This window comes from Schistocerca cancellata, chromosome 11 (assembly GCF_023864275.1).
Source record: "Schistocerca cancellata isolate TAMUIC-IGC-003103 chromosome 11, iqSchCanc2.1, whole genome shotgun sequence".
In the NCBI taxonomy this organism is placed as follows: domain Eukaryota; kingdom Metazoa; phylum Arthropoda; class Insecta; order Orthoptera; family Acrididae; genus Schistocerca; species Schistocerca cancellata.
Genome location: NC_064636.1, coordinates 167339971 through 167365843, shown reverse-complemented (window position 1 = coordinate 167365843; position 25873 = coordinate 167339971). Strand labels below are relative to the sequence as shown.

General features: G+C 42.6%; 1 protein-coding gene across 1 annotated transcript in view; it reads left to right on the top strand.

The window, feature by feature from the left end:
- LOC126108558 (large subunit GTPase 1 homolog) overlaps positions 1-25873 on the top strand; it is a 200194-nt gene that overhangs the window by 69799 nt on the left and 104522 nt on the right. The window contains exons 6-7 of the mRNA XM_049913845.1: positions 1556-1783; positions 24576-24820. Of these exons, the coding sequence (XP_049769802.1) occupies positions 1556-1783; positions 24576-24820 (473 nt within the window). The remainder of the gene's footprint in view (positions 1-1555; positions 1784-24575; positions 24821-25873) is intronic.

Below are 25873 nucleotides of genomic sequence, written 5' to 3'. Positions count from 1 at the left end.
TTTCAGAAACTAGACGACTCGTCGTGTGTTCGAGGAGTGCTGTGGTGTCTTCACCGTACGGCAAAACCGTGTCCGGACGTCGTGGGGGTGGACGGCCGAATGTCATTGCAGATGTCGGATGTCGTAGTCCGAGCAGACTGTAAAACAGGACAGGCAGCGAACTGTGGTGGAAGTATCGTCAGACTTTAATGCGGGGCAGAGTGCGAGTGTATGTGAAGAGGCAGTGCATCGGACACTCCTAACAGTGGGCCCCAGCAGACAGTGACCCGCACGTGTGCCCACATCGACAACTACATCTGAAATGGGCACGTGACCGTCAGCACTGGATGTTGGCTCAGTGGCAGAGCATTACACGGTCTGACGAATCCCGATACCTTCTCCTTCGCACCTATCACCTGTGGGAGGTCGCGAATCTGTCATCTTCCGGGGGTGCTGCTCTCGACAGCTGTACTGCGAGACAGAAACGAGCTGGCGACGGCTCGTTAATGCTCTGGGGAGTATTCACACGGGCATCCCTAGCTCCAGTTGAGATGGTGCGAGACACCGTGACGGCCGAGGAGTGTCGTACACTGGTTGTGGACCACTTACGTGCCTTCGTGACCGTCACATTTTCTGACGGAAGCGGGATTTTTTGGCAAGATAATGCACCGTGTCTCGAGATCGGGAACCTGACGGAGGGGTTCGAGGAACACATTTGCGAGTTACAATTGGTGTGCCGGTCCCCATCTCTTCAGATCTCGACCCAATCTGGGATCCGATTGCATGTGGCACCAGAGTTCATTGACCCCCTCCCACCGCCCTCCCGTGTGTGGATATTCGTCGATAACTCCCTCCAGTGACCTACTGAGGCCTCGTTGCTTCTGTGCCATGACATATCACTGCCGTTATCCGTACAATGATGGACAGGTCAGCTATTAGGTAGGTGCTCGTAATGTTCTGGCTGGTCAGTGTATTTAAACTTACCTTTATGTACAACTTCTGTGAATGTAAGTAAACTTGCCAACTGTAACATCTACAGGTTTACTTCAGACTGGTGCTATAGCCAAAACGAGCTTGTGATGAGAAAGAAGCTTTAATTATTAAATTATTTGTATCTTGCCTGGAATATTTTGTTATGAAATGACATATTGCAATGTATTCTATGTTGTGGGCCCGGCTGAAAACAAAATAGTGATTTCCTTATCTTTAATAGTTTCCAAGTTTTTTTGAAAAGATAGTGGGATATTACGGACACCCTAAACTTTGTCCGTCTCTCCATATCTGGATGAAGTCTAACAGAAAATGATTAATATTGGTACGAAGTATTTCTGCCACACACTGCACAGTGATTCGTGGAGTACATATACGAATTTCGGAATGACAGCATGCAGGTGTACGTGTAAGGAGGCTATAAACTGCACCATTACATGTCGCTGAAAGTGATCCGTGGCGCACGTCAATAGCTATCCGAGACTACAGCAGTATCCCCCATTACTACGTGCAGAGCTTCTAGTACTGTGCTCGCAACAGCTACACGTGTACAGAACTTTGTGAAAAATGTCAAGTTTTCTTTCAGCGAGTGAAGAGCAGTCGGCGAAAGAGGACGTGTCGGAAGACGACGGGGACCACAGTGGAGAGGAAGGAGAAGAGAGTGACGGTGCCGGAGACAGTGACGGAGACAGCGACGAGGAGTACGCGACTGCGGGCGAGGACGAGGACGAGGACGAGGACTCCGAGGCAGACGGCTCGTGGGAGGACGCGTCGGACGGCGAGAGCCGAGGGGCGACGCCGGCATCTGCTGAAGGTACGGTCGGCGGGGGCGGTGAGCGGGGAGTGCCTCTTGTTCATCATACACTGAAGTGACAGTTAAATTGAATGTCATAATGGTGGAAATTTTTTGGTGAACGTGGAATTCTCAGGGAATTTCATTTTATGTGTAAAAATTGGGGAAATCTTGGGGAAATTCAGGAATTAAATAAAATCTCAGGAATTCTGCATTTTTAATACACCATTGAAGTGGAATTTTATTGAATTTTGGAAATCACAAATTATAAAATATTTAATATCTCGGATAGCAGATGGCAGTTAGAAGAGTTGAGGGACATGAAAGGGAAGCAGTGGTCGGGAAGGGGGTGAGACAGGGTTGTAGCCTCTCCCCGACTTTATTCACTCAGTATATTGAGCAAGCAATAAAGGAAACAAAAGAAAAGTTCAGAATAGGTATTAAAATCCATGGAGAAGAAATTAAAAAACTTTGCGGTTCGCCGATGACATTGTAATTCTGTCAGAGACAGCAAAGGACTCGGAAGAGCAGTTGAATGGAATGGACAGTGTCTTGAAAGGAGGATGTAAGATGAACACCAATAAAAGCAAAACGAGAATAATGGAATGTAATCGAATTAAGTCAGGTGATGCTGAGGGAATTAGATTAGGAAATGAGACGCTTGAAGTAGTAAAGGAGTTTTGCTATTTGGGGAGCAAAATAACTGACGATGGTCGAAATAGAGAGAATATAAAATGTAGACTGGCAATGGCAAGGAAAGTGTTTCTGAAGAAGAGAAATTTGTTAACATTGGGTGTCGATTTAAGTGTCAGTAAGCCTTTTCTGAAAGTATTTGCATGGAGTGTAGCCATGTAGGGAAGTGAAACATCGACGGTAAATAGTTTAGGCAAGAAGAGAATATAAGCTTTCGAAATGTGGTGCTACAGAAGAATGCTGAAGATTAGATGGGTAGATCACATAACTAATGAGGAGGTATTGAATAGAATTGGAGAGAAGAGAAGTTTGTGGCACAACTTGACTAGAAGAAGGGATCGGTCAGTAGGACATGTTCTGAGACATCAAGGGATCACCAATTTAGTACTGGAGGGAAGCGTGGAGGGTAAAAATCGTGGAGGGAGGCAGAGAGATGAATACACTAAGCAGATTCAGGAGGATGTAGGCTGCAGTAGGTACTGGGAGATGAAGCTTGCACAGGATAGAATAGCATGGAGAGCTGTATCAAACCAGTCTCAGGACTGAAGACCACAACAACAACAACAACAACAACAACACCAGAATAACTGACACACGTCATAGCCGGCTGGAGTGGCCGAGCGGTTCTAGGCGCTTCAGTCTGGAACTGCGCGATGGCTACGGTTGCAGGTTCGAATCCTGCCTCGGGCATGGATGTGTGTGCTGCCCTTAGGTTAGTTAGGTTTAAGTAGTTCTAAGTTCTAGGGGATTGATGACCTCAGATGTTAAGTCCCATAGTGCTCAGACCCATTTGAACCATTTTGAACACTTGTCATATTGTGGGATCAACTATATTCCCGTGTCGTAGAAGTCTGCCGCCTGTGAATGGAACTAGCATGTGACATGCATCTTCAGATTTTCATCGTTGTCAAAACACTGACTAGAGGACAGGAATTTCTCGAGATTCGAGAAAAGGTGAAAATCACTGGGAGCGAGATAAGTACTGTATGCTGGCTGATCAAACAGTTCCCAGTCAAACCTCTACAAATTAGTTGCTGTGCCACGTGGGATGAGTATTGTCGAGAAGCAGCGAAACACTTCAGTAAGCATTTCGTGCCTCTCGTCCTGTACGGCACGTCGCAGTTTCCACATTGTCCCACAGTAATGGTCAGTTTTCACAGTTCCATCTCTGGGCAGGAAGTCAATGAGCAGAATGCCCTTCCTGTCCCAGAACACTGTGCATATCATTTTCTGCATTGACAGAATGTTAGAATTTCATGTCGACCGGAGGTCCGCTGCGATGCCACGTCACAGCCTTTCTCAACACTGTGAATAATGACTTTTTGCTATCTGTTGTTAAAGTAAGAGGTGAACCAATTCCCTAATGGTCCAGCTCCTGGAGCAATATTTTATGATCAATGCAATCAAACACCTTAGTTAAATAAAATAAAAAAGTGCCTAGCATTAGAAACCTTTTCTTTAACCCATACAGTAGATCACAGAGAAGAGAGACTATGGCATTTTTAGTTGTTAAATGACTTCTGAAGCTGAACTGTACATTTGATAGCAAATTATGTGATACAAAATGATCGATTATCCTTACATACACAGCCTTTTCAATAACTTTAGCAAACACTGATGACATAGAAAAAGGTCTAAAATTGTCTGCATTATCCATTTCTCCCTTTTTGTAAAGTGGCTTTACTACTGAGTACTTTAATTGTTCAGGAAACTAACCATTCCTAAAGGCAAAATTACAAATATGGCTAAGTACAGGGCTAACATGTGCAGTACAGTACTTTAATATTCTGCTAGGCACTCCATCATATCCATGAGAGTCCTTAGTCTTAAGTGATTTAATTATTGACTCGATTTTGCCTTTGTCTGTATCACAGAGGAGTACTTCAGACGTCAACCTCAGAAAGGCATTTGCCAAGAGAGTTATATGATTCCCTGTAGAAACTAATTTAATTCACCAGTGATGCTCAGAAAATGATTGTTTAATACTGTAAATATATCTTATTTATCAGTAACAGAAATATTTTTACTACAAACTCACTTTATGTTGTCAATCTTGTGCTTCCTTCACAGCTGGCCATATGGTTTTAATTTTATCCTGTGAGTTGGCTATTGTATTTGTGTACCACATACTCACCTTCCTACTATAATTTTTAAGCATCTTACAATACTGTTTGTAATGGGCTAGTGTAGCTTGATTGTGACTACTTCTAACAATTTGATACAATTCCTGCTTTGTTGTACATGACGTACTTACCCCACAAGTCAGCCATCCAGGCAGCCATTTATTGCTAGTATCCCATTTAGAACGTTCTAATGGAAAGCAACTCTCAAAGAACATGATAAATGTGTTAAGGAAAGCATTATATTTGTCATCTATGTTATCGACACTATAAACGTCCTGCCACTCTTGTTCCTTGACAAAGTTTAAAAAACTCTCTATTACCATTGGATTAGCTTTCCTACATAATTTGTAATTATATGTCACATTTGCTTGAGTACAAAAAGCCTTCAGTGTTAAAATTTGTGCATCAGGTCTGATAGGCCATTCACCCTTTTACTAACAGAATGCCCATATAGTAATGAAGAATGAATAAAAATACTGTCTATAGCTGTGCTACTGTTCCTGTGCACCCTAGTTGGAAACAACACAGCCTGCACCAGATCATATGAATTTAGGAGTTCTACCAACATCCATTCTTGCACCATTATATACAAAATTAATATTGAAATCACCACATATAACTAATTTCTGGTACTTCCTATAAAGTGAATCAAAAACCCTCTCTAGCTTGAGCAGAAATGCTCTGTAGGGGACCTATAAACAACAATTATTAGAAGTTTAGTTTCACTAAATTCAGCTGCCCCTGCACAGCACTCAAATATATGTTCTGTGCAGTGCTGTGATACATCTATGGACTCAAATGGAGTACTGTTTTTTACGTACATGGCCACTCCCCCACTCTGCAAGGAATGCCTTGAAAAACAGCCAGCTAGACTGTATCCTGGTAAAGGAAACCTCTGAATTGTCAAATTATTTTAAGTAGTGCTTCGATATACCAAAAATATTGTAGTCAATATCTATAAGCAGTTCACCAACTTACCCCTTATACCTCTTATATTTTGATGACATAGGCTAATTGCTTCTCTACTTGGAAACATCACATCCTCTGAAGGTGATTTCTTATAGGGCTTCCTTTAAGCAGGTATACCTATCAGCTGACTTCAGTCTAAAAAAAGGTGCAGCTATAACACCAACAGTTTTCCTAAAGCCAAACTGATTGTCATCTAACACATCCATAATTTTCTTTTGCATTCTTCTGTATATCAATCTTTTCAGCAACTTTGATGTGTGAGCTGTTAAGCTTATTGTGCGATAATCCTTCAACTTGTCAGCTTATGCAGTCTTCAGAATTGTGTGGATGATGTTTTCCAAATGTCAGATGGTACATTTCCAGACTCATATCTTATACACAATGTGTTGCCACTTCCCACAATGATTTTAGAAATTCCAATGGAATGTTATCTATCCCTTGTGCCTTATTTGATCTTACAAGGGGAGGCCGCCAATTGTGAAATTCAGATTCGATTCATACTGCGCATAATAGAAGCTCATGGCCAGAGGTGTAATGTGGCAAACCACCAAGAGCTTGAGTCAACATGGCGGCGAGTGAGTGACGTGCGTTAGCTTGGCTCGCAAGTTTACGTGAAATCTGGAGGTGTTTTAAGCAGTTAGGCTAGTCTACATATACTAAAGCCGTATATCTACTGCCGAGTGTCGTATTTTACATCACATACTGAGCACCAATTACACGGAATCGTACTAAAAATGGAAAATCGCCGAACAACGCGCAGTGCAGCCAACGGCCGGGCCGGAGACAGCGCAGGTGTGGAGTCCACACCGGGAGCTGCGGCCGCTCCGCCCGGGATCGCTGACATCGCCGCACTCGTGAAGGCTGAGGTGAGTGCCGCGCTGCAGGCTAAGGAGACGCTCGGGCTCGTTGTTCAAACCATCACTGATGCTGTCACTGCAGCAGTGACGGAAAAAATACAGAAAACTCTGGAGGCGAATGCGAGCGAGATCCGTGCACTGGACACATCTTTAAAAGCAAGTGAGGAGAAAGCACGACTGCTCGAACAGAAATTGATCGAGAAGACGGACGAGCTCGAACAATATCAGAGACGCAATAATCTCAGACTGTTCGGCATTCCAGAGAGCAGCAGAGAGAACACAGATGAGCTTGTGATGAACCTTGTCCAAGAAAAGCTAGGCGTGCAGGTGACTCTGAGTGACATTGACAGAAGTCATAGAGTGGGTCGTAGGTCGCCAGGTTCTACAAAACCAAGGCCTATAATTGTGAAATTTATGTCGTATAGGAAGAGATCTGAAATCTTCAGAGCAAAGAAGAATCTCGCGAAGTCGGGTCTGACAGTACGCGAGGATCTGACCTCTGAAAGACTAAACATTTTGAAGAGCGCGATTTCGAAATTTGGGCTACATAACGTATGGACAAATGACGGCAGGATAATGGTTAAGACCGAAAACGGAAAGAAAACAATTTGCAGTGTTAATGAACTCGAAAGCCTGTGCTTTAGAAGCTAAATCGTGTCTAATCTTGCTGCCACTAACCTGTGTGTTTATATTGTTTACACTGTCAACCATATCGTAACTAATGTATCATCAAATTGTTCGTTTCTCTAAATAACTATTTTTTTTTTATCTCTAATTATTTTTTCTCGTGTAATATTTGTTATTATTTGTATTATCAACTCTTCGTTTCTCCACATAACTATTTTCATTTTTAATTGTTTTTCTCATGTAATTTTGTTAATTATTGCATTAGGTAGTCTCACTTCCATCCTTAATTAGCAACCCACCATCATACTTTAGTTGTTATCCTCATAAGTGCACTTAATATCACACTATTTCATAACGTGCAGATTACTCCCGTTGTATTTAGCGAAATTCCTTCCCCTGCCAGCCCACTGCTACTTCCATAACCGTTGCAGACCTCGCTGACCTTGGCCGCAGATCCCGTTGTCTCCCCGGGGACCTACCCCCTCCCGGCCGCTTTCACTGCACAGAACTGGGAGGACACTCCCTCACCCGCCTCTCCTTCACACGCTTTCCGCATTCCTCATGCCAGACCCTCTTGTCACCGCCAACCACGACCCGCAAACATCGGTCGGCAGCCTCCTCGGGCAATCAACACCCGAACGCACCAAGCTGCATATTGCACATGCAAATGTCCAGTCTCTGCCAGCTCACTTCGACGAGTTCAAATATATATTTCAAACTGCTGATATACACGTAATACTTTTGTCAGAAACTTGGCTCAAACCAAGTATTCCTACAACTTCTGTAAACCTAGATGGCTATATCTTTCTCAGGCACGACAGATGCAACAGACGAGGGGGCGGAGTAGGGGCGTACATACGCTCTGATTTGTCACCTACAGTACTACACACATCCGACAACAATGTAGATAAACAAGTGGAATATATGTTCATAGAGATCAAATCACTTAACAGAAAGTGCTTAATATGTGTCCTTTACAAACCTCCTAAAGTAGGTGGGTTCGCCTGCTTCGAAACTGCCCTCTCTAGTCTCGAATCGTCATATGAACATGTAATTATAGCTGGTGACACTAACATTAATTTTCTGTGCAATAGTCCTTCCACTGGGAAATTTAAGAGGATGCTTTCTTCCTCAAATATGACGCTACTTCAGCTGGCACCGACTCATCACACGACTACCAGTCACACGTTCATAGATATATTCGCAACGAAATCTCCGAACAGAATAATCCGCACCTCTCAAATATCTGCGCCTGGCATGTCTGCCCATGACATCATTTCCATGACGTATTCACTAGAATGTCCTAGAAAGAAACAAAAACTGTCTACATACCGAGACCTCAAACGCATAAATTTGCCTGAACTCGAAACTGAGGCACAAAAAATAGTTTGGGGGATGACCTCTACTCCCCTCATGGACATAAACGACAAACTCCACGATTTCACAAACAAAATTACTCAGCTATATGACAAATATGCTCCAATAAAGACCAGAAAAGTAAAAAGGCAACCTGCACCTTGGCTGACTGATGAACTAAAACAGCTCATGAATCTCAGAGATGCTGCACATCGAGCATACAAGATACACCCTACACCTGAAAATCACGCTGTATACAAGCAGAAACGAAACAGTCAGTCAAGCGGTGAGAAACGCTAAGCTCAGACATGCCCGTACATTAGCTGACAATAGATGTAGACCAGCTATCCTGTGGAAAAATCTCCGTAGTCTCGGTTTAGGCAAAATAAAAGTTGCAGAAAATCCCATGGTCCCAGCTGAAGAACTAAACCGATTCTTCACATTACCTGCAACCAAAATTGATCCGCAAAAAAAACAGAGAATCATTGATTACTTCATTGGGATGAACGACTGTAGCAAAGAAAAATTCTATCTACAGCACGTCACTTGCAGTACTGTCAAGAAAGCCATAATGCGGATTAGATCAGCATCTACTGGACATGATGGTATCACTATCCAGATGGTAAAACTTATTATTGACCAACTACTGCCCTCTATAACAGACATTTTCAACGATTCATTAATCACAAGTGTTTTCCCTGAGGCCTGGAAACTGGGACAAATTAAGCCACTGCCTAAAAAGGACATCGCCACAGCAGCCTCTGACTACCGCCCCATCTGCCTTCTTCCTGCACTATCAAAGGCCTTAGAATATATAGTTCATGACCAGCTCACCAACTACCTAACTACTAACAACCTACTAGACGAATACCAATCAGGTTTCCGTAAACATCGAAGCACAACATCCGCTCTGATAAAGGTGACAGATGACCTGAAACTTGCCATGGACAGACAAGAAGCGACTATTATTTGCTTCTTAGATTTCAGCAAAGCATTTGATACTGTCGACTTCGACATCTTACTAGCCAAACTTAGCGGTCTAAATTTCTCACAAAGCGCAATGCAATGGTTTCGCTCATACATGATGTCTCGTCAGCAACGCGTCCTGTCTGGGGATATAAAATCACAATGGCGGCAGGTAGTGTCAGGCGTTCCCCAAGGCTCAGTATTAGGTCCTATACTCTTCTCTCTTTATGTCAATGATGTGTCATCGGTCCTGACCTATTGCAAATACCATATGTATGCTGATGACCTTCAGTTGTATCTAAGTGCGAAACCAAGCAATCTCAAGAAAGCTATTGAAAATTTCAATACTGACCTCGATGCGCTGTCAAACTGGGCACAGGACATAGGTCTAAAACTAAACCCATCTAAAACCCAAGCGGTACTTGTTGGTCACTCTAAGCTCATTAGCCCAAAACATCGGGAATCCGTACCACCTCTTATCCTAAATGGAACAAATATTAACTTCTCGCCATCAGCAAAGAGTTTGGGAGTAATAATTGATGAAAATCTAAATTGGACAGAGCACGTAACTGCAGTGTGCAAAAAAGCATCAGCATCCCTTCATGTCCTACAAAAATATAAAAAACTCTTCCCTTTCGATCTGAAAAAGAAATTAGTTCAAACGCTTATACTCCCAATCATTGACTACAGCGATATTATCCTACAAGGCCTCTCTCAGGAAAATTCCCGACGTCTGGAACTGGTCACGAATGCCTGCGTCCGATATATCTGTGACGTTCGACTTTTTGATCACATTTCACCAGCATATGCAAAATTGTCCTGGCTGCGTGCAGACAAACGCAGAGATTTCCATACACTCTGTCTCATCTACTGCCTTATAAATGTACACTGTCCCTCATATCTCTCCTCTTCCCTAACACTCTTGTCGGAACAACATGACAGAAACACACGTTCCCATCATAATAAAATCCTCTCCGTTCCACTGCATCGCTCAGTCACCTTCTCCAAGTCCTTTACAGTAGCGGGAACCCGACTCTGGAATAACCTCCCTCGTTATGTTAGAGAACTTAAAAACGTGACCGGCTTCAAAAAACAGTTAATGACGTATCTACTTAAGCAACAGTAATGCCTTCCTCTGTACATGAGTGCACTTCACCTCATTACTTCCCTCTCTCCCCCTCCTTAAACCTCCCTTACCCAAAACTCGCTATACTAGTAAACATCTACTTTACACACCAATATATTAATGTACATCTGCACAAACCTTCATTATTATTGCCACTCTTTCTCATGTTTGTCATTATTATTTGATTTTTTTTACTGTTATTATTATTGCTTTCACCATAATCTGTATGTATAGCACCTGATGTAAAAATACTGCCAGCATTTACTTTATTAGGTCTTAGTCATATTCATCATTATTATTTGATTTTTTGTTTTACTGTTATTATTATTGCTTTTATCATAATCTGTATGTATAGCAACTGTTGTAAAAATACTTCCGCATTTACTTTATTAGGTCTTAGTCACTACTCTTTATTCATATTGTCACTAGAGTAAGCTAATTTTCTCATTTAAACTATGTTCATGATGTAACTCTGATGTGTGAAATGCTGCATGTGTGAAACACTGGTCCGATGTAAGAGAGGGCCTGATGGCCCTAATCTGATCAGGTTAAATAAATAAATAAATAAATAAAAATAAATAAGATGCACTTCTCAGCCGTTGTTGAGAAAATCGACATTTAACTGTCGCTGCACTGCCGCTGCGGTGAAATATTCTCTACGATTAATAACTTTCAACAGCGTCGTGGCGCAGCGGTAAACGTTCGGGTTCGTAATCCGAAGGTCGCCGGATCGAATCCCGCACTATGCAACTTTTTTTTATTATTTGTTTTTTTGTAATTCAAATGTACACACACACACACACACACACACACACACACACACACACACACACACACTATATATAATTCCCGGCAATCTGTTGCAACAATTATGCATATAATAAGTTGTTGAAAGTCGTTTGTCGTGGAAAAATAATACTTGAAATGAAACACAATATCACAAATAATATTCAAGTGGATATAATTTATTGAAAAGTTCGGTATACACTCGCACATCATGAACAATTAGTGACCAGAAGTAGCTGGAGTATCGCACAAACCAGAGTGATAGTTATCATAGAAACATGGAAAACAGAAAACAGCACGACATCGAGCACATCTGATAAACGATGCGTTTTTACAAGAACAATTGTTTTTTAAATTACCTGTTGGGAAACACACCTGATTGACATTCTGAAAAATTGTTCTATCGTTCGTCAGGTTTGATGCATACCACGCGTATCGTATCATATCGGCAAAAATCGGAGAAGACAATTGGTGGTGGACGATGGATTGGATTTTTATACAATCGTCTCTGGAGTTGATGTCACGGTTTCGCTCGATTAAAAAAGCACAATTTTGAAGGCGCTTGATCAAATTTTTTACCTGCCGGTAAAAATAAACGTCACACGGTTGGACGAGAGGAGTGCACTTTGGAGGAATGACTTTTATAGTGCACGTTGGTAACTTCTTATCGTCCTGGAACGTCTCATCGTATAACGCCGAGTTCGTTTGCCCACTCCAAGAGTCGATCAGAAGGAGAAACTCTTTCTTTTGTACGTATGGTTGCAAAGCATTACGGAAGAAGTCCATGAACAAACCCGTTGTTAGTTTACCGGATTTGGAGGATGTAATAACAACGTTGGTATACTTCTTGGCGTACTCGTCGACTGTCTTCTGTACTCTGGGTCCAAACGTACCTGTGGACTCTTGGAGGCATACGAAAACAAGAGGCAAGACTCGTCCAGACATCGTGATTGAATATTGTGCTGTATACGAATGCGTCACCTTGTTCATGTCGTGTCGGGTTACCAGGACTGCCTTTGACCCTTTTTCGGCGAGAGTTCTGTTGAACGTGGACTGGTATTGGCACCCTGACAAACAAAATATAAAAATATAGTTTATATAAGAAATATACGAAATCTGTGTTGTCAATCATATATCAGATTATCATATTCTATCATCATGTGATATGACATTTGTGAACAGCTCTTTACGTACCTGTTTGATCAGTATTAATTACGAAATCTTTGTCGAAGTTAGTTATCAACGTTCGCGTCTGGATCCGAAATGTGTCCGCTGCGGCCAAAATTTCGTCTTGGGTAGCCGTCTCTTTCCGGGAAACAAATTTTGTGATTTTCCGTTGCCGAATACCATGCTTCTTTTTAAATTCGGTGACCCATGTTTTTGAAGCTTTGAAGTTGAAATCTGGGAACTGACTTGCAGCGCCCAAGGCCCACTGCTGCAGGTTTCGGGTAGTAACTTGCTGGAAGTTTTGTCGAGCTTCTACGAAGCAATCATGCACCCATGAATCGATGGTACAATATATATCAAATTTGCTACCGCCACGTTTGATTTGCTCTTCCCACCTGGATAAATAGCCCATATTTGTCAAACGAGAGCACCCCTTTCTTTGTAGAGTTTTGAGACTCCAGCCTGGATGTTCTTTGGCCAGATTTACAGCTCTAATTTTGTAGTCCAGAGAAATATAATCGTACCCTTTTTTTTTCTTCTCGTCCGGCTCGTATTCGTCTGATGATTCTTTGGCAATGGGACTCGTTTCAACGACTTCGTAGGCATTATTATCGTCGATTTCATTAATGTCTATCAGTTCCTCATCATGAACGAGGGTTTTTTCGGCGAGCATTTGCAGCGTATTCTGGAACATTTCTTCCCCAATTACCATGGCTTCTTCGTTGATTGATGATGACGGTTCTGCTGTGATGCGATTACTGTTACGAAGGAGGCTTTCAAAGTACACCAACGCATCTTTCAATAGTTGTTTCGCCACTTCACTGTGTATAGAATCTTCTTCGATCACATTACTTTGATGCGAAGGGCCCGGATCGCTCTCCAGTTGTGCCGTCTCCATTTTTCCATTTGTTTAACAGGATGTACCAAAGCTCCACGCACTGATTTTCGACGATGTTATAAGTTGCGCTAGGGACCGCATCTACCTTCTTTCGAAGTTAGCAGGCAACTACGCTGTTATGCGGCGGCTCGTTTCGCCCCATTCAACATCTGTCCTTCAAGTGCAGCGAGCGAGTAACGGAGTTTATATTTCATACCTGCCACAGCAAATTTGTGTTCGCGGGGTCTCTATTCTAACTCGAACGTTTGACTTACAATATACGTAATCGTTTCGGAATATCGTTTCTACGTCTTCTTTCAACAACTTATTATATGCATAATTGTTGCAACTGATTGCCGGGAATTATATATAATGTGTGTGTGTGTGTGTGTGTGTGTGTGTGTGTGTGTGTGTGTGTGTGTGTGTGTGTGTGTGTGTGTGTGTGTGTGTTGTTGTTGTTGTTGTTGTGGTCTTCAGTCCTGAGACTGGTTTGATGCAGCTCTCCATGCTCCTCTATCTTGTGCAAGCTTCTTCATCTCCCAGTACCTACTGCAACCTACATCCTTCTGAATCTGCTTAGTGTATTGATCTCTTGGTCTCCCTCTACGATTTTTACCCTCCACGCTGCCCTCCAATGCTAAATTTGTGATCCCTCAATGCCTCAGAACATGTCCTACCAACCAATCCCTTCTTCTAGTCAAGTTGTGCCACAAACTTCTCTTCTCCCCAATCCTATTCAATACCTCCTCATTAGTTACGTGATCTACCCACCTTATCTTCAGCATTCTTCTGTAGCACCACATTTCGAAAGCTTCTATTCTCTTCTTGTCCAAACTAGTTATCGTCCATGTCTCACTACCATACATGGCTACACTCCATACAAATACTTTCAGAAACGACTTCCTGACACCTAAATCTATATTCGATGTTAACAAATTTCTCTTCTTGAGAAACGCTTTCCTTGCCATTGCCAGTCTACATTTTATATCCTCTCTACTTCGACCATCATCGGTTATTTTACTCCCTAAATAGCAAAACTCCTTTACTACTTTAAGTGTCTCATTTCCTAATCTAATTCCCTCAGCATCACCCGACTTAGTTTGACTACATTCCATTATCCTCGTTTTGCTTTTGTTGATGTTCATCTTATATCCTCCTTTCAAGACACTGTCCATTCCGTTCAACTGCTCTTCCAAGTCCTTTGCTGTCTCTGACAGAATTACAATGTCATCGGCGAACCTCAAAGTTTTTACTACTTCTCCATGAATTTTAATACCTACTCCGAATTTTCCTTTTGTTTCCTTTACTGCTTGCTCAATATACAGATTGAATAACATCGGGGAGAGGCTACAACCCTGTCTCACTCCTTTCCCAACCACTGCTTCCCTTTCATGTCCCTCGACTCTTATAACTGCCATCTGGTTTCTGTACAAATTGTAAATAGCCTTTCGCTCCCTGTATTTTACCCCTGCCACCTTCAGAATTTGAAAGAGAGTATTCCAGTCAACATTGTCAAAAGCTTTCTCTAAGTCTACAAATGCTAGAAACGTAGGTTTGCCTTTTCTTAATCTTTCTTCCAAGATAAGTCGTAAGGTCAGTATTGCCTCACGTGTTCCAACATTTCTACGGAATCCAAACTGATCTTCCCCGAGGTCGGCTTCTACCAGTTTTTCCATTCGTCTGTAAAGAATTCGCGTTAGTATTTTGCAGCTGTGACTTATTAAACTGATAGTTCGGTAACTTTCACATCTGTCAACATCTGCTTTCTTTGGGATTGGAATTATTATATTCTTCTTAAAGTCTGAGGGTATTTCTCCTGTTTCATACATCGTGCTCACCAGATGGTAGAGTTTTGTCATGACTGGCTCTCCTTAGGCCATCAGTAGTTCTAATGGAATGTTGTCTACTCCCGGGGCCTTGTTTTGACTCAGGTCTTTCAGTGCTCTGTCAAACTCTTCACGCAGTATCTTATCTCCCATTTCATCTTCATCTACATCCTCTTCCATTTCCATAATATTGTCCTCAAGTACATCGCCCTTGTATAAACCCTCTATATACTCCTTCCACCTTTCTGCTTTCCCTTCTTTGCTTAGAACTGGGTTGCCATCTGAGCTCTTGATATTCATACAAGTGGTTCTCTTCTCTCCAAAGGTCTCTTTAATTTTCCTGTAGGCAGTATCTATCTTACCCCTAGTGAGACAAGCCTCTACATCCTTACATTTGTCCTCTAGCCATCCCTGCTTAGCCATTTTGCACTTCCTGTCGATTTCATTTTTGAGACGTTTGTATTCCTTTTTGCCTGCTTCATTTACTGCATTTTTATATTTTCTCCTTTCATCAATTAAATTCAGTATTTCTTCTGTTACCCAAGGATTTCTATTAGCCCGCGTCTTTTTACCCACTTGATCGTCTGCTGCCTTCACCACTTCATCCCTCAGAGCTACCCATTCTTCTTCTACTGTATTTCTTTCCCCCATTCCTGTCAATTGTTCCCTAATGCTCTCCCTGAAACACTCTACAACCTCTGGTTCTTTCAGTTTATCCAGGTCCCATCTCCTTAAATTCCCACCTTTTTGCAGTTTCTTCAGTTTCAATCTGCAGTTCATAACCAATAGATTGTGGTCAGAATCTACATCTGCCCCAGGAAATGTCTTACAATTTAAAACCTGGTTCCTAAATCTCTGTCTTACCATTATATAATCTATCTGAAACCTGTCAGTATCTCCAGGCTTCTTCCATGTATACAGCCTCCTTTCATGATTCTTGAACCAAGTGTTAGCTATGATTAAGTTATGCTCTGTGCAAAATTCTACAAGGCGGCTTCCTCTTTCATTCCTTCCTCCCAATCCATATTCACTATGCTGTTTGTAGTAGCTAACCCGCACTCCTATTTTTTTATTCATTATTAAACCTACTCCTGCATTACCCCTATTTGCTTTTGTATTTATAACCCTGTAATCACCTGACCAAAAGTCTTCTTCCTCCTGCCACCGAACTTCACTAATTCCCACTATATCTAACTTTAACCTATCCATCTCCCTTTTTAAATTTTCTAACCTACCTGCCCGATTAAGTGATCTGACATTCCACGCTCCGATCCGTAGAACGCCAGTTTTCTTTCTCCTGATAACGACGTCCTCTTGAGTAGTCCCCGCCCGGAGATCCGAATGGGGGACTATTTTACCTCCGGAATATTTTACCCAAGAGGACGCCATCATCATTTAATCATACAGTAGAGCTGCATGTCCTCGGGAAAAATTACGGCTGTAGTTTCCCCTTGCTTTCAGCCGGTGTGTGTATACATTTGAATTACAAAAAAACAAATAATAAAAAAAAGTTACATAGTGCGGGATTCGATCCGGCGACCTTCGGACTACTAACCCGAGCGTTTACCGCTGCGCCACGACGCTGTAGAAAGTTATTAATCGTAGAGAGTATTTCACCGCAGCGGCAGCGCAGCGACAGTTAAATGTCGATTTCCTCGACAACGGCTGAGAAGTGCATCTTGGTGCTTTGCCACATGACACCTCTGGCCATGAGCTTTTATTATGCGCAGTATGAATCGAATCTGAATTTCACAATTGGCGGCCTCCCCTTGTTAAATTCTCGAAAGCTCTCTTAAACACTCATTCTAATACTGGATCTCCTATCTCTTCTGAATTAACTCTATAATGAGCCAAGTGTTTTTAAAAACTGTTCGCACGTAGTGTAGAAAGTATCTGCGCGTGACTGACAAATTTCTACTACTTTTATGAATTTTATAGTTTACGGGATAGTCATGCGCACTATCACCTCATTTTTATAAAATTTTAATTTTTTTTAACTAATCAGATGATAGGGAAAATTAAAGAAAAATAAAGGAAGTTTAAACTTTGATATTTATTTTTAAATTTATCAGTGTTCAATGAAACATACAAAATGCTAAGCCTGACTCAAAAACACACAATGATCATCGGAGGGTACACAAAAGGAAATGAACCACAACCAATCGATTCTATTTAAGACAAATAAATTCCACTCGTACTGTAGTCCTGTTCATAATAGATTACCACAGATTGGTATAGTAAGTTTATACAAAGAAAACGTGGTTCGATATATCCAGTCTTACCAAACGGTCTATGAAATCTTTCAAAAAGAATGTGAAACAGGAAGAACTGCTTGTCGTACTGATTAATTATCTTTGAATATCCAAAGTATTATTCAAAAGAGTAGCTGAGTGCCAGTTTTGTCACTACACCACATGCTCCACTAGATTTACAGAAATGTGTAATTCCACAATAATTTTAATAACAAAAAAATGAAATGGAAAAATTAGTTACAAGAGGAACTTCTGAACTGCGTTACTAATGCCGTAGTATTGACCTGACAGGTCAAACAGTTATAAGAGCAGACGATACTGGTACCACAAAGCACACACCACGTGAGTTGAACATTAAGAAAAATTAGTAATTTGAAAAATTTTATGGAGAGGAAAGCTTACAATCACATGTTCATTCACACTAAAGACTAATGATCTTAATTACAACTACGCCTCATCACCACGTGCTTCCACTTTCCTTTATTCGAGTGGGGACAAAGCCACTACAGCAATATATTCTGAAACTAACACTGAAATCGCAGTGCATTGCGATTTAAAATAATACAAAAACATTTTTGATGTAGACATGTAAGAAAAGTGATTAATTTTTCACTTAAGCTGAACTTACGAATTCCATTGTCCTTCGGACTCACCAGACACACACTTACCCGGAGATCTTACCGATTCAGACAGAGTAGTGTGGGCCCCTTCCGAGGGTGTCCCACAGAGACGATAGGAAGTGACCAGAGGGGCGGCAGCTTCCTGTACCAACTTGACACGAACACATCACGGAGGCAAACCCTTTTGCCTTAGAAATCGTAGCTACCTACTCGGACGTTGGCCCTACTGTTCTCCGACAGACAGACTTCTCTGCTACCACCGAGCATGCGACCACAAATACACCCATTCATTCATCCTTTCACACCAGAATGGAAAGAGATGACAATATCTCAAAATGTCATATACACTAATTAAAGGAGGTGGCTGTGGGTTCCACTTGGAACTGTATGACACGAATTATGTATAAAAATGTGTTTGAAAGTGTGTGTTCCACTGATCAGTATCCTCCCATATAAATTTAGAAATACCACAGTACATTTAGATGGGAATGTATGATGTAAACAACAATAGCTCAAGGAAAATAGCATGAGATGAATCTAACAGATACCTGTCAACTCCCGTTTCTTTTTCTGTCATATCAGACAAATCTTCCCTCTCGTAGAGGCATTCGTGTACCCTTTCCACCTATCCACTCTCACCTCTGCATGTAACAGCAGAATTTCCATTGCGCTCTTAATGTTACCACCCTTGCTTTTAATTTCACCGAATGTTGTTTTGACTTTCGTGTATGCTGAGTCAGTCCTTCCAAGAATCATTTCTTTTTCAATTTCTTTACATTTTGTATGCAGCCATTTTATCTAAGCTTCCCTGCACTTTGTTTTTATTTCATTCCTCAGTGAGTTGTATTTCTGTATTTCCCTGGACATTTTTGTACTTCCTTCTTTCATCGATCATCACTTCTATTTCTTCTGTTACCGAAGGTTTCATCACAGTTACCTTTTTTGTACCTATGTTTTTCTTTCCAACTCGTGTGATTGTTCTTTACTGCATTTAAATCACCCATGTTTATGTTCGTACACTTATTTACTTTAGTGCAGCCTCACTTTGTCTGGTACTACTGTTATTTCAGACTCAACATTCTCATTAGATCTCTGAATTAATTCCTCGAGATTACAGTCATTACATCTGCGCATCAACTAAACTTTCTCTACTAATTTCTTTCTCCTCGCTTTCCACTTTTTCTTCTTTCTCATTCCTCTAAAATCCACACATCCCCCACTCCCAGCAAACTGTGCTACTTTTCAGTTGTACACTTGTAAAATTCTATCTGCCTTCTGTCTTTCTGCTGTGCAAACCTTTTACTCTAGCTCAGCCTTTATTTCTAAAAACAAAGGTGATGAGACTTATCAAACAAAAGCGCTGGCAGGTCGATAGACACACAAACATACACACAAAATTCAAGCTTTCGCAACCAACGGCTGCTTCGTCAGGGAAGAGGGAAGGAGAGGGAAAGACGAAAGGATGTGGGTTTTAAGGGAGAGGGTAAGGAGTCATTCCAACCCCGGGAGCAGAAAGACTTACCTTAGGGGGAAAAAAGGACGGGCATACACTCGCGCGCGCGCGCGCGCGCGCACGCACACACACACACACACACACACACACATACAGACACAAGCAGACATATTAAAAGGCAAAGAGTTTGGGCAGAGATTTCAGTCGAGGCGGAAGTAAAGAGGCAAATATGTTGTCGAGTGACAAGTGATGTACGAGGGGCGGCAACTTGAAATTAGCGGAGGTTGAGGCCTGGTTGGTAACGAGAAGAGAGGATATACTGAAGGGCAAGTTCCCATCTCCGGAGTTCTGACAGGTTGGTGTTAGTGGGAAGTGTCCAGATAACCCGGACGGTGTAACACTGTGCCAAGATGTGCTGGCCGTGCACCGAGGCATGTTTAGCCACAGGGTGATCCTCATTACCAACAAACACTGTCTGCCTGTGTCCATTCATGCGAATGGACAGTTTGTTGCTGGTCATTCCCACATAGAAAGCTTCACAGTGTAGGCAGGTCAGTTGGTAAATCACGTGGGTGCTTTCACACGTGGCTCTGCCTTTGATCGTGTACACCTTCCGGGTTACAGGACTGGAGTAGGTGGTGGTGGGAGGGTGCATGGGACAGGTTTTACACTGGGGGCAGTTACAAGGGTAGGAGCCAGAGGGTAGGGAAGATGGTTTGGGGATTTCATAGGGTCGAACCGAGAGGTTACGAAGGTTAGGTGGACGGCGGAAAGACACTATTGGTGGAGTGGGGAGGATATCGTGAAGGATGGATCTCATTTCAGGACAGGATTTGAGGAAGTCGTATCCCTGCTGGAGAGCCACATTCAGAATCTGATCCAGTCCCGGAAAGTATCCTGTCACAAGTGGGGCACTTTTGGGGTTCTTCTGTGGAAGGTTCCGGGTTTGAGGAGGTGAGGAAGTGGCTCTGGTAATTTGCTTCTGTACCAGGTCGGGAGGGTAGTTGCAGGATGCGAAAGCTGTTTTCAGGTTGTCAGTGTAATGGTTCAAGGATTCCGGACTGGAGCAGATTCGTATGCCACGAAGACCTAGGCTGTAGGGAACGGACCGTTTGATGTGGAATGGGTGGCAGCTGTCATAATGGAGGTACTGTTGCTTGTTGGTGGGTTTGATGTGGACGGACGTGTGAAGCTGGCCATTGGACGGATGGAGGTCAACGTCAAGGAAAGTGGCATGAGATTTAGAGTAGGACCAGGTGAATCTGATGGAACCGAAGGAGTTGAGGTTGGAGAGGAAATTCTGGAGTTCTTCTTCACTGTGAGTCCAGATCATGAAGATGTAATCAATAAATCTGTACCAAATTTTGGGTTGGCAGGCCTGGGTAACCAAGAAGGCTTCTTCTAAGCGATCCATAAATAGGTTGGCATACGGGGGGGGGGGGGGGGGGGGCATCCTGGTATCCATGGCTGTTCCCTTTAATTGTTGGCATGTCTGGCCTTCAAAAGTGATGAAGTTGTGGGTCAGGATGAAGCTGGCTAAGGTAATGAGGAAAGAGGTTTTAGGTAGGGTGGCAGGTGATCAGCGTGAAAGGAAGTGCTCCATCACAACGAGGCCCTGGACATGCAGAATATTTGTGTATAAGGAAGTGGCATCAATGTTTACAAGGATGGTTTCCGGGGGTAACTGATTGGGTAAGGATTCCAGGCATTCGAGAAAGTGGTTGGTGTCTTTGATGAAGGATGGGAGACTGCATGTGATGGGTTGAAGGTGTTGATCTACGTAGGCAGAGATACGTTCTGTGGGGGCTTGGTAACCAGCTACAATGGGGCGGCCGGGGTGATTGGGTTTGTGAATTTTAGGAAGAAGGTAGAAGGTAGGGGTGCGGGGTGTCGGTGGGGTCAGGAGGTTGATGGAGTCAGGTGAAAGGTTTTGTAGGGGGCATAAGGTTCTGAGGATTGCTTGAAGCTTCGCCTGGACATCAGGAATGGGATTACCTTGGCAAACTTTGTATGTGGTGTTGTCTGAAAGCTGACGCAGTCCCTCAGCCACATACTCCCAACGATCAAGTACCACGGCCGTGGAACCCTTGTCCGCCGGAAAAATGACGAAGGATCGGTCAGCTTTCAGATCACGGATAGCCTGGGCTTCAGCAGTGGTGATGTTGGGAGTAGGATTAAGGTTTTTTATGAAGGATTGAGAGGCAAGGCTGGAAGTGAAAAATACCTGGAAGGTTTGGAGAGGGTGATTTTGAGGAAGAGGAGGTGGGTCACGCTGTGACGGAGGACGGAACTGTTCCAGGCAGGGTTCAATTTGGATAGTGTCCTGGGGAGTTGGATCATTAGGAGTAGGATTAGGATCATTTTTCTTCATGGCAAAGTGATATTTCCAGCAGAGAGTACGAGTGTAGGACAGTAAATCTTTGACGAGGACTATTTTTTTTTCAAGCAAGCTTTCACAACCCACAGTTGCTTCATCAGGAAAGAGGGAAGGAGAGGGAAAGACGAAAGGATGTGGGTTTTAAGGGAGAGGGTAAGGAGTCAATCCAATCCCTGGAGCGGAAAGACTTACCTTAGGGGGAGAAAGGGACAGGCATACATTAACGTGCACACACATATACAGACACAAGCAGACATATGTAAAGGCAAAGAGTTTGGGCAGAGATATGACTCCTTGCCCTCTCCCTTAAAACCCACATCCTTTCATCTTTCCCTCTCCTTCCCTCTTTCCTGATGAAGCAATCGTGGGTTGCGAAAGGTTGTTAGTGTCTCTATCAACATACCAACGCTTTTGTTTAAAAAGGTGCTGTAACTTACCAAACGAGAAAGTGCTGGTATGTTGATAGACACAATAAAAAGAAAACAAACAAACACAAACACACACACGCACACACACACACACACACACACACACACACACAAAATATTGTGTGTGTGTGTGTGTGTGTGTGTGTGTGTGTGTGTGTTTTTTTTTTTTTAATTGTGTCTATCAACATACCAACACTTTTTCGTTTGATAAGTTACAGCATCTTTGTTTTTTATTTATATTTTTCCCATGTGGAATGTTTCCCTCTATATAAAAGAAACCAGATTGGATTGAATTTGCTCCTGATGCATATATCAGCACGGACTGTTCAACAAGTCGCTAAGGTAAGTCTTTCCGCTCCCGGGACTGGAATGACTCCTTACCCTCTCCCTTAAAACCCACATCCTTTCGTCTTTGCCTCTCCTTCCCTCTTTCCTGATGAGGCAACAGTTTGTTGCGAAAGCTTGAATTTTGTGTGTATGTTTGTGTTCGTGTGTGTGTCTGTAGACCTGCCAGCACTTTCATTTGGTAATTCACATCATCTTTGTTTTTAGGTATATTTTTCCTACGTGGAATGTTTCCTTCTATTATATATATATAAAAAATAGAGGGATACATTCCACGTGGGAAAAATATATCTAAAAAGAAAGATGATGAGACTTACCAAACAAAAGCGCTGGCAGGTCGATAGACACACAAACAAACACAAACATACACACAAAATTCTAGCTTTCGCAACCAATGGTTGCCTCGTCAGGAAAGAGGCAACCGTTGGTTGCGAAAGCTAGAATTTTGTGTGTATGTTTGTGTGTCTATCGACCTGCCAGCACTTTTGTTTTTTTACTTGGTGATCTGAAGCCAGTTTTTGTTTTCTGTGAAATGAATTTCAAGCAAAACTTGAGTTGGTGTGGTGTGTGTGTGTGTGTGTGTGTGTGTGTGTGTGTGTGTGTGTGTGTGTGTTAATGAATCCATTTACTCTTTGAAAATGCCTTTTAGACATATAGCAGAGTGTTTTTGTTTGAATCTTTTATGCATTCATGCATATCCACTCTCATTCAGCTAAAACTTTGCTAGCTTAGTTTTAGGCACACATTGCCACCTTTCTTTTTCTTATCTGTGTATCAATTCTCTTCATTTTATAGGATGTAGTTTCATTTTATGTCAGTACTCTCAGTGCAGGATTTGTTATTTATGTTAATTATGGAGATGTGTAGGGGTATATTCCACATGAACATCAGTACTTCTGTTCTTTTAGATTGACAAGGAACTGAATAGTTCCAATGTGACTTACATACAGTGTGACTTGCGTACAGCATGACTTGCATATAGTGTGACACAGACTAGTCACTAAGTGGTGGTGGTTCTTTTTAACACAATGGGCACAGAGATCTGCAACACTGAATGGCAAGATTTTCCTGTGATCTCTGGCTGTCATTGCATCTACGGCTGCCACCAGAATGGGGTGTCACACAGGCACTTGACATAAAACACAAGTGAAGATGTTTATCAAGTAAATACTTCACATATATTGCACATAAATAAACGATTTGAATTCACAGGAAGGAAATCGATATTATGAAAAGGATAGAGTGCTACTCACCGTAAAGATGACCTATCAAGTTGCAGGCAGGCACAAGAAAAAGACTGTTACACATTATTGCTTTCATCCAAAGCCCTCTTCAGCAAAGAAAACACACACACAATGGAAAATCCAAGATGGAATAATGAGATTATTATGAAACTGATGTTGAGTTGCAGGTAGGCACAACAAAAGGACACACACACACACACACACACACACACACGATCTGTGGCTGCTGGTATCGAACTGGCCTCAGCCGCCAGAGACAATGATCGTGTGTGTAAAGCTTTCTGTTGTGCCTCTCTGCAACTCGACATCTCTGCTATATGGTGAGTAGGAATCTATCCTTTCCATAATATTATCAAAACTCTCACATATTCACAAGATAAAGCACACCTCGTGCACACACACGACTGGCATTTTGGTCAGAGCTGCTGGTGGTAATGATATGTGGACGAGGCTTGCTCGCTTGTGTGAATGTGTATATGTTTTCTTTGCCGAAGAAGGCGTTGGCTGAAAGCTGTAATTGGTAACACAATCTTTTCAATGTGCCTGTCTGGAATTTGACGGGTCATCTTTACGGTAACTAGCACTCTATCCGTTTTCTAATATTGTCGAATACACACAAAATCACTTTCACATCGGACTGCTATTTAGGCTCCTCATGTGTTATTGTTTACGGCTATTACGACCGTGCGACAGTGTGACACTAGAGTGCTCACCGTTTCAGAAGTGTCAGCCGAGGGCAGACCGTCGTCGTCCGACGGTGACAGCTGTGGGAAGCTGCTGAACTGCGAAGAGCTGGTGGCGCTCCTGCAGGGGGCGTACCGCGGGCGCGAGACGGTGCTGCCGGGTGTCACCACGGTGGGGCTCGTGGGCTACCCCAACGTGGGCAAGAGCTCCACCATCAATGCACTGCTGGGCCACAAGAAGGTGTCCGTGTCCGCCACGCCGGGCAAGACGAAGCACTTCCAGGTGGGTGGCGAACGGATTTTCTTTTAAATCGTGCTTCCGAGCGGTGCGTTTCACGTGTACCCTCTCGCAGTCTGCTCGACGTGAAGCGACACGTGTAAATATTTAGAGGTTTAATCGTCACCTGGGAATAAAATTGATCTGCGACCTCGTGTTAGCTGTTCTCTGCACGTTCGCCCTTCTGTAGCGATCTGCGGCAAGTCGGGCCGGTACGATGTAGCGGGGTGTATACGACCCGGGACAGCCAGGAGATCCTGGAAAAACCTGGGAATTGTTTAGAATTCCGGGAATATTTCATTGTTTTAGTTTTCAGTTAAATTTTTGTGATTTTGACTGGTAAGAACCTATGCTCAAACAAAGGATATTACTGTATCCCGCTACTACAGAATAATACTGCAGCAACAAAAAAAAAGAGGAGGAGGAGGAAACTTAAGTTGCAAAGGAAATGTGCCGTATACAACAACAAAACACAGTGCTCGTACAAGCATCTGCCAACAGCAAAGCGTGTCAAAGGCTTTAGGAAGACTATGCAATGCTTCGTAGCAACAAATTGCTTCCGATGAGCGTGACGTGACAACTGTTTTAATTAGATTCGTTTGACCAGTTGCGGGCGGGCTCTTGCGCACGCGCAGTTGAGTCGCGTATGTGTAGTACCTTCTATGGCTTCTGGTTACAGAAGTATGGCTGGGCGCCACTGCTTAATATTGCCCCGGTTCGGAAATATAGTAAATCTGGTGCTGATGCCCAGAGCAGTCTTGAGTTTGGGTGGGGAGATGGGTCGTATCCACGTGAACTGTGTTTAAGTTCAGTAATTTTGTTGTTTCCTCTTCGTTTATTATTCTCACGTTAAATGATAACAGACAGATTTTTGCAGCTGGGAGCTATCAAATGATTTTAAAATATGTTCAAAGAGATAGAGGGGCTGGCCAGTACTTACCTCAGCTCAGTACAGCCGATTTTCGGTTCTGTTTTATGTGTATCTATCGGCTGTACTGAGCTGAGGTAAGTACTGGCCAGCCCCTCTATCTCTTTGTTAGTATTTGTTTCACATCTTTA